The sequence below is a fragment of the Pteropus medius genome, unplaced genomic scaffold, assembly GCF_902729225.1.
Source record: "Pteropus medius unplaced genomic scaffold, Ma_sr-lr_union100, whole genome shotgun sequence".
NCBI lineage: Eukaryota > Metazoa > Chordata > Mammalia > Chiroptera > Pteropodidae > Pteropus > Pteropus medius.
The window spans coordinates 9,788,814-9,798,919 of record NW_024355990.1 but is presented as its reverse complement, the minus strand read 5'-3'; the positions used below and the strand labels follow the sequence as shown (position 1 = coordinate 9,798,919).

The following is a 10,106-nucleotide window of genomic DNA, read 5'->3' as shown; positions in this document are numbered from 1 at the left end:
AAGAGAGGGCAGGAAAGGAGAGCGGGGCGGGGAAAGGAATTGAGCTGGGGAGAGAAGGGATGGGGGAATCGGAGCAGATAGCCTGAGAACCCAAACAGGAAGCACTTTGGGTGTTTTCTACCACTGCTGGCCAAACTAGAAAAATGGCAGGCACTGTTGGGATAGGCATGGAATTCACCAAGAGTAATTTGTCAAAAGAAACATCTCCTTACGAAAATGCTATTATTCCATGAGATTATTATGCTAAAGGATGAAGGGAAGGCTTTTCAGAAATACCTCCTAGTTCCTGGCTATTGATAAAGTGCCCACACTATTATTTGTTCCTTCATTTATGAAGATTTAATCATTAAGAATAGGTCTGTGGAGGGATAAATCTTTTGAGGACAAAATTGTAGGTATATAATTTGTTTAGATTTTCTAGCAGAACTCATGTGCTTTCCAGGTGAGTCTATTGGGTAAATTATGTCTGTCCCAAGGGGAGTTAAACAGCCCCCCAAATTCTAATTCTTTAATTACTGTAACAAATTAGCTAAGAGTCTGTGACTTGCTCAATTCTTAGAGAGAAAATCCCCTAAGGCAATAGGTGTTAATCTTGATTTTTATATTAATTTTTTGAGGTCACATTGGTTAATAACACTATATAAATTTCAGATGTACAACAATATAATTTACTATCTGTATACTCTATTGCATGCAGCCACTATGGAGAACAGTATGGAGGTTCCTTAAAAAATTAAGAATAGAACTACCATATGATTCAGCAATTTCTCTTCTGAGTATTTACCCCCCAAATACGAAAACACTAATTCATATGTATATATATGTACTCTTATGCTCCTCATAGCATTATTTACAATCGCCAAGACATGGAAATAATCTAAGTGAGCACTGATGGATGAATAAAGATGTGGCATGTGATGGGTATGTGTGTGTGTGTGTGTGTGTGTGTGTGTGTGTGTGTGTGACACTACTTAGCCATAAAAGATGAAATATTGCCATTCACGACAACATAGACGGATCTTGAGGGTATCATGCTAAGTGAAATATGAAAGCTGAGCACCCTTCTGTCCTCCCGAATACAGACACAGGCAGCCCTGCGGAGCTCGACCTCCTCCTGGAGCTGGGCTGAACGTCGTGGGGGTGACTTTCTTCACTTTCCCTGAGGCCTTGAGCAGGGTGAATGGATACCTGGAGACTGGTCCAAACTCATTATGTGTCTGCTATCCTATAAAGTGCTCATTGACTTCTTGCCCAATGTGGCCTTGGGAAGGGCAGTGACACTCCAGAGCCTCAGCGGGCTCCTACCAGAGGTCCCCAACCAAGGACTAGCTGATAAATGATTTAAATGCAGTTTCAACATTTCCCTATTGGGATTCATTGTAACAGCCCAGGAACATGGGTGTTTTTGAGTCTAGTTTAGACCCCATGTCTGTAAAAAGGAGTCAGTTTAGATGCTATCTCATAATATCTTCCTAGCCAGTATGCACTTAGTTCCAGGCAAGAGAAGTCCTCACGTCAGCCAGTGCTTTAAAGGGTCTTGCTCTGGCCCTCTCCAGGTGCTGTCCCTACTCATGGGGTAAGGTCAAGGGACCCGCCCAGAGTCTGGACTTCCTGACCCCTCCCCACCGACCCAATGCCAGATACTCAAGATCCCAAAGTTCCTTATTTAATCAGTCCAAGTCTGTTCTCCTGAGTCTGTCTTCAGGGGACTCTGTACCACTAGTGTGCCCACCGTCAGGCCTGAGGGCTATCCAGTAGTGGCTATTGGTGGGTCTGTGCACAGAGCTTGAGCATGTGGTCTGAGGCATCTCTTCATTACCCATGACCTTGACAACATAGGTACAAGTTCACCAATTGGATAAGTAAACACTTGACAGAAGGAAGCATGATGCCATTGATTGGAAGCTTGCATTGTCATCTTATATAATTCCTCCAAGTACTCTGAGATTATTATACCCACTTTATAGATTAGAAGACAAAGCTCATGCTCTTAATTTACTGTGTTGACATCTCCACCTGAAACTCTGCTCTCTGGTTGAGGTGATTCCTTATGCCCACAGTGCTGGTGGGAAATAATAAATCCCACCCCTCTTCAGAGTTTGGATTTAGGGGGCCACCCCTAATACGCATATATTTTTCTCATTGTTGCCTTAGACTCTTTTGACCAGAAACACATCCAGTTGCAGGACACATTAGCAGCTGTGAATGAACTTGAGCATAAGAAAGAGAAGAGATACATTTAAACCATAAACCACAGAAGGAAAGGCTCAGGAAAGATACAGGAGAACAAACAGACCATGACAATGTTGCTAAAGTTTCAAAGGGCATTTTAAAAAGCCTGGTTGCTCCTTCCTCAAAGAGTTTAAAACGGAACCTCTCATTTTGGACAGACACAGTGCATTTGTTCTATAAATTAATCGTCACGATGAATCTTTATATATAACTGCTCCCATTTTACAGATATGACAGGCAAGGCTCAGGTGTGTTAACTGATTTCTCACCAAGTCCCCACCACCACGCTGCTACTGTGCTCCCTCTCTGGAAACGAAACAACTAGCAAACATTCTGCTACGATTTGTATATTTGTATAGTTTAGACATAAAAGTGGATTACCTTACTACTTAAGAGAATTTTTCAGATTATAGTTCTGTGTATTAGCAAAGAAAGGGAATAAAATCACATGTGTGAAATTTACTTGACACACATAGAGCAGCTTCCCCGTGCTTTTATTTCCTCCTCTCATCTTCTCATGGATGGGCCTGTCCCAAACTTCCTACAGCCAGGAGAAAGCTAATAACTAAAGCAAGAGAGGGATCTCGGTGACAGTATATCTTCTAGACGTCGAATTCTGTGATTCTGACTCAGCAGCTGCTGCTTTTCCCTGAATGCAGCCATGACCTAGTCCTTCTTTTCCTTAGCAGCTAACACAGGAGTTTGGAGACAGATATATTGATGACATTATTTGTTCTGGTAGCCAGCCTGCCACAGTCTGACAAAGGCCACATGGACTATGTCTCAATGCCACTGAGTGAGTTTTTACTGCTTAACGGTCAACTTGACCAGCTAACACACCCTGGCATTTATACTGAGGTAAAGACTAGTTCTACAAGCCGTGACATGTGGTGTTAGCTGGCTAGCGTGGTTCCTGGAGCATGCTTCCTGGAAGTGGCAGGTCCGAGCTTGCTAATCCAGTGTTCCAAAAGAAAGAAAATTCCTGCTGGAACAGAGGATTTTAAGACACAGAAATAAATTGAGACTCTGCAGATTTAAACTTCCATGGAGAAAGAGAGTTTATGTTAAAGAATTGTTACTCTTTCTGGCAAAGGGCAGCCCACTTACGGGCAGTAAAACATAAAAAGTATCTCTCATCTTTAATAGCTGTAAGAGGACATAAAGAAGAGGGACTGAGCAGGATGTTTTGAATTTCTCAGAAAGAATCTCAGATTTACAGGCAGAGCCTTGTGCTTAGTGTCATATAAATAGATTGCCCATAAACAAGGCCGATGAAGTAAGCAAGATATAAGAGTTCCTATGCGTGCTGGTGTGTATCTTTAAGACAGCACAGGCTTCTGACTTGGGATAAACTGAGCGAGGTCACAGCTGGTCCATAGCAGCTCATGGATCTTTCTCGGAGGCTGAGAAATATATAACCAGTAATTAAAGTCATGTTTTCCATTAACAAAAACAACAACAAATCCACCAACAATGCAATTCCACATGTCTAGTTTCATATGAAACTTTCCACATGAGAGGCTTATTCTGGTAAGGACACTATCGATTTCATTACAAAAAAGGTTGCCTTTTCATATCTAACTCACCTTAAGGGGATGTCTCAGGCTTATCCACCACGTCAATATTGCCATAAGCTTCGCTCCTTTTTTCTTATTTCTACATCAGCCACCTGGAACATTTTACAAACCAGAGGTTGAGCTCAAAGTATGGAATATCTTACCAGAATCAGCCTAAGAGGTGGTAAGCTTTGAGATGGCAGTCAGCCTGAAAGGGAATGGAAAAACAGACCAACCAATGAACCAATCAACCAACCAACCAACCAACCAACCAACCAGCAAACCAGCAAAACTATTGGACTCTATGATACCTCATGATTCAGTACAGTTAGCTACTTGTTTCTTAAGTTCGAACTTCATATACTCGGGCATTTGGGACACTAAGACACTTCTGGCATATCAGAAAGAGCACTGGATTCAGAATCAAAAGAGGGGGCATCTAGCCCTGGCCCTGTGACCCGCCAGGTTGAGTGAGGCTTTGAGCATGTCACTTAAACTTGTGTTCCCCTCAGCTTCCTCGCCTGTGGAGGCCATCCATTGTGAGCAGAGAATGAGATAAAGTAGGTCAAAGTGCTTTTGGGGGCGTTTAAAATGTTACACAAATGTAAGGGCTAGGGAATTCCCTTCCTCTTCTCAGAGAGTAAGGAAGGTAGGAAAAGTCCGTGCTTGTTTTCTCTGTGAGGAAGGATAAGAATCCACCTGTTTCATATTGATGATGAGACAACAGAGTTGTGTAACAAGAACCTGGATGTGCGTCATCATCATTATTAGAAAATTAACATAAGGTTTAACCACCAGGTAATGTGGCTGATTTTTAAATAAACATATCTAAGTGGGTGTTGTCCTATCCTGAGTAGTGAGTAGTCACCTTGGCAGGCGAAATATTTATTTAAATAATATTTCCCATCATTCAAAAAAAAAATTAACTCCTCTTGGAATTGTTCCTAGAGCCTCTGGCACATTCTTTGAATATGTCTGAGGGTGACAAAAATTTTGTCCTTTGAAGATAATATTTTTTATGTAAATAGCCCAAGTTATTTGGCACAAAGGTTGGTAAATGAGCTAAGTACCACTTTTTTTTTTTAATTGGAAAAAAGCTGTGACTATAAGGTAGGAAGCCTGCCTTTCTTCAGTTCCAACAGAAGGGTTACAAATTTTGGATTTCAGGAACTGGCAGTATTGTTGGAAAGGGCTTGTTCCATCCTCAATTGACCACATTAAAGGAGAAAAGCCGTTTGGAAATGTATGTCTACATTTTTAGTCACACCTTCATTATTTATCTTGCAAGACCGTTTGGCATTAGATTTTAAGTTTCCAGAGAGAAAAAAGCATTGCAACTAATCAACTCTTCGATCATTTTATCGCAGTTACTTAGGGCATCTGAATCCTTCATTTGCATATGGATTAACTGGCTAGTAATAGAGATCTGAGTTTATTGGAAATACAGCATCCAGCAGATTCAATTCTTATCAATAGACTCTATACTCCCTAACAAGTTTGGATTTTTTTGTTATGAAAAATTCATCCAAAAATTAAAATATCACCAATGCTTCAGGTTACAATGTACTGAGTTTCCTGATATTTTAATTGATACTTCTGACCCTATTGATCCATAGATATTGCCAGAGTAAATTTGCTTCTGGTGCAAATAATCTGTTAGTGTTATTTTAAAACGAACACAATCACACTTTCATTCATTGACTATTGCACACTGTTGGTACTTCGGTGTTAAATGATGCTGATAACTTTTCTTTTACAGGAAATATTATTTCCCTGGCCTCATTTTTTATTATGATAAAATTCATATAACATCAAATTCATCATTTGATCATTTTAAAGTGGACAATTCAGTGGCATCTAGTACATTCACTATGTTCTGCAACCATTACCACTATCTGGTTTTTAAACATTTCATCACCCCAGAAAAAAACCCTGTATCTATTAAAAAGTCACTCCCCATTCTTCCCTCCCCCCAAGCCCTGGCAGCTATTGACCTGTCGTTTCTGTGGATTTGTCTATTCTGGACATTATATAGAACTGGAACTTTACAATATGTGGCCTTTTGTGTATGGCTTGTGTATGTTTTCAGGGTTCATCCATTTATTTTTATGGCTGAATAATTCCATTGTATGGATAGACCACCTTGTGTTTATTCATCCATTGATGAATATATGGGTTGCTCTTACCTTTTGGCTATTCTGAATAGTGCTACCATGAACATAGGTGTACAATTTTTTTCTTTGAACACCTGTTTTCAATTCTTTTGGGTATATACGTAGGAGTGGAATTGCTGGGTTAATGGCAATCCTATGTTTAACTTTCTGAGGAACCTCCAAACCTCTAACTCATTTTTATGCTTACAATTTCAAGGTGGCTTAATTATCAGACAGTTAGAAGCAGTTGGCTTGCTGCAGCCAAACTGCCAACTGAGCCCAAAGAGATCTCTTTTACAGAAACACTGATTAGAGCAGCTAGGCGCAATCTGAGCAAAGCTTGTTCCAACACAAGGTTACGGCAGGGCTTTGAACAGCTTTCTCTGCTACTCTACATGTCACGACATGAACTGGCTGGGCAGGAATACCTTCCTGCCTCCTAGGCATCCTTGGTTCTCCATTATGTTGCACATACTTTTGGAATAAGCAAAAAAAAAAAAATTTAACTACCTAACTTACATGCTTTCCTCCTCCCAGTTTTGCAGAAGAATTCAGATGAGAATCTGAAGTCCACGTAGAGATGATGATTGGAGGCCAATGCTCGGCAGCGGTTAGTCCTTTCTTGGTTGGAGAACAAGGCCTCCCCAACATCAGTTGAGACAAGAGAGCTCTTCCATCCAGGACACTTTTCCCAAGCATTTTGCCTGAGGGCACCGACTGCTCAGTGATTCTAACCTTATCGATCCACAGTTAGTTACAGTTATAGTTACAGTTACGGGGTTGAACCGACCCCACTGTGCATATCGCAGATTTTCTACCCTATGGGTTTGGCCAAGACAATCAGAGATGGTCCTGCTATAGGCATTGTTTACTGCAGCCAATTTACTGAGTCCCTTCAGCCATTAACCCGACGCTGACAGTAAGCTGATTAGCACTGATTTTTTAAAAAATTTAAACCTGTTTCATGAGCTTCTCAGGGTGCTGACCTCTCACCTCAACTATCTAACACATAGGTAGTTCTGAGCTACATGAGCCCAGGTCAAGGAGTATTTGCGGTTGTACTGCCAAAAAGAGAAACAGGCCAAAATGGCTTTTAACACTTGAAACTAAATACTAAGAATGAAGAAGTTGGCTTCCGGGGTTCATGCTGCACAGTCTCTCTGCTAACCCAGCTGTCACTTGTTGCTTGTCTCCTGGCAGCCTTTTCAGGTGTCTTGGCCTGAATCTGCCATCAGGACAGAAAAAAGTCCCTTGGCTGGTCATATCCTCTCTGATCTGGCAGGAAACCTAAAGTTTGCCTGCGCCCGTGCCGTTTGCTTGCTTATCTGCTTCCTTGTAGGGAAGAGTCTGCATCACAGTGTCCGGTTTAGGGGGATTTTTCACCATGACCTCACCCTGCTGCAGCTACCATCCACTGATTTCAGCGTGGCAGCTCGGGTGGGAAGCCATATTAATGAAACATTAACGATCCCTCCTAGCACATCTCAGATAAACTTCAACTCCACTTCTTTTTCCTAAATGGGGTTTGTGGGGGGTGTCTTTGCAGGGGTCCGAGACGACCAAAAATAGCTCGGTGGGTGGATTGATGACGTTTAGTTATCGTTTGGGGCTTGGGAAAGCAGGATGTCAAGGAAACCACTAAAGAAAATGCACCCAAAATCCTCCAGGCTCGCGCCAGCTGTTTAAATAAGTTTCCAGCGAAAGGCTTGGAAATAAGGCGCGCGAACGGTGACAGCAGGCGGTGGGCAGGAAACCTCGGAGAATGAGAGGCGTGAGCGGTTGAGGACCCTAAAGGGCAGAGTCGGCGACCAGGTCTCAAGCCTCCAGGGTGCTGGGAAACAGACCTTCTGCCCGTAAGTGGGCGCAGCTACTTAAAGTAAAACAGAAAGTAGGGCGCCGGAGGCGCGCGCCCGGCCCTTCCGGAGATTACGTGACCACACGCCCGCGCGCACGCGAGCTGGAGCGTGACCCGCCGGCGCGGGGGAGCGGCCGCAGCGTGCGTGCGCGCCCCCTGGAGGCAGCGGGCGCGCGCACGCCCCGGGGCCACCGCCCCTCCCGGGCCCGCCCTTCTTCCCTCCCTCCCCGGCCTGCCCGGCCCGCCCTGCCCGGCCCGCCCTGCGAGTCAGTTCACTCGTTCCCTCCCTCCCCCGGCGCGCTCGGGCCGCCACAGCGCTCCCCGCCTTCGAGCCGTGGTGCCGGAGTCGCCTGCCGCCCGAGGAGGAGGTGGAGGGAGCCGGAGGGGCCCGCCGAGGTGGCGGCGGCGGCGGCGGCAAGATGGCGGACTTCCTGCCGTCGCGGTCCGTGCTGTCCGTGTGCTTCCCCGGCTGCGTGCTGACGAGCGGCGAGGCCGAGCAGCAGCGCAAGTCCAAGGAGATCGACAAATGTCTGTCGCGGGAGAAGACCTACGTGAAGCGGCTCGTGAAGATCCTGCTGCTGGGCGCGGGCGAGAGCGGCAAGTCCACCTTTCTGAAGCAGATGCGGATCATCCACGGGCAGGACTTCGACCAGCGCGCGCGCGAGGAGTTTCGCCCCACCATCTACAGCAACGTGATCAAAGGTGCCGCGCGGGGGTCGGAGCCGGGGGACCGAGGGCCGCGGCCGCGGCCGGGGGCGGCGGCCGGCGTGGGGCCGGGCACCGCCCTCGTTCTCTCTGTGCCTGGCAGAGGACCGGGCCCAACGGGCGGGCGGGAAGGGGGCGCGCCCCGGGTACTGGTTCTGCCTGCCAGGAGTGCCCTTGTCCCGAGCACGCTCGGGCGCCCCGCTTTCCTTCTTGACGCCCGGGTGGGCGGCACGGCAGGTCCCCCACCCCCCACCCCACCGCTTGCCTTGTTTCCTCCCGGAGGGAAGTGAGGCTAGCCGGGTGCCCCGGGGTGCGGGGTGCCCTCTCCTATCTTCCCTCCAGACGGGGCAGGAAGACCCGAGAGCCAACCCCATCCCTACACCCCACCCACCACCCCGGCGCTGCCTGCCCAGCCTTGCCGCCCTGGGTGGGTGACCCAAGTCACATGGGGTCGGTCTGCTCCCATCTCCCTGCCTTCTTGGTCGTCTCCTGAGCAAGGGAGTTCTGGAACCGTCGCAATAAGGAAACTTTTGCCCGAGACTTTGGTCAAGGGCGAAGGTTGGTAGCCCCTGGTCCCTTTTGGGCAAGGATGTGAAACCTGAGGGTGACATGTTTACTGTTCTGGCATCTCGAAAGAGTAGACCCATACAGTTAGTCTAAAAAAGTTAGCATCGGTGGTTTTTCTCCCCAGTGTCACGGTCGGGCAGGATGTTTGCTTGTAATCACTATGCAACACGTTCCACTCTCGTTTTTTGCTTAATAACTGGGGGCGGGAGCAAGCGGCCGGGGTGGGGCGGGGGGTGCAGGGGGTACCACCACTTGCTATTATTTAAATTGTGCATCGAAAGAAAGAATCTTTGGCCAAAAAGTAATATGGAGCCTGTACAGGTAGTCAGTGAATTAGTGTCAGTTTGGGTCATAGACACTGTTGCTATTTGGAAATGTTTAAAAATTAAATTTTGTTCTTAAGTGAAAAATACACAAGAATTTTATTTCTGGGCTCTGAATTAGAGAAGATGGTTTTTCTTTTGTCGTTTGAACGATAATTAGCACTTATCTTTCTTAGTATCAGATATTTTCTACTTTATGAAAAAAAGCAAAATTTATTTTGGCAAAATTGAGATACGGAGCCTGGTACTTCAGGTGCATCCAGATTCTCCTTATTTCGCCTGAGTAGCAGTTATGTAGGAGTTTGCAACAGATTTCAGGTCTTTTCAAGGAGTGTTTTTTTAAATGTGATTTTGTTGTTCTTCTGAAACTATCTAAGCAACCCCTTTCAGGTCAGTTTTCTCTCCCAATACTGAGTTAAGGAAAACTGTTGGGTTGGAGGAAGTTTTGGGGGGTAGTAGTGACAGCAGAAGAGCACTAAGTCAGGAGCTCTGAGTCCTAGTACCGTTGTAGTTAAGCTGTGCAAAACAGTCGTATTTATTCTATCTTAATGTTTAGTACAAAACTAATTAAAGTCTCTTTCAAGGCCACAGACTCCGCCTTGCCAGCCGTTAATTGAAGGTACCTTTGTATCCTGATGCAGCTGAACATAAGGAATTATGTTAGTGAATTGAGTCGACATGTTAACTGATTATGAGCCAGATAAACACCTGGTTC

The 10,106-nt window shown here is 45.5% G+C and overlaps 1 protein-coding gene and 1 long non-coding RNA gene across 2 annotated transcripts in view; one reads left to right on the top strand and one right to left on the bottom strand.

Annotated features, from left to right (window-relative positions):
- Positions 1-949: 949 nt before the first annotated feature.
- LOC120600002 (uncharacterized) lies at positions 950-7,993 on the bottom strand. Its single transcript, XR_005652052.1, has 3 exons — positions 6,461-7,993; positions 3,819-3,901; positions 950-3,635 (listed from the first exon to the last, which is right to left on the bottom strand). It is a non-coding gene; the product is annotated as an uncharacterized LOC120600002 (long non-coding RNA).
- A 26-nt stretch (positions 7,994-8,019) lies between these two features.
- Positions 8,020-10,106, top strand: part of GNA13 (G protein subunit alpha 13) — a 37,074-nt gene continuing 34,987 nt past the window's right edge. The window contains exon 1 of the mRNA XM_039859204.1: positions 8,020-8,498. Within this exon, the coding sequence (XP_039715138.1) occupies positions 8,216-8,498 (283 nt within the window). The 5' untranslated portion in view covers positions 8,020-8,215. The remainder of the gene's footprint in view (positions 8,499-10,106) is intronic.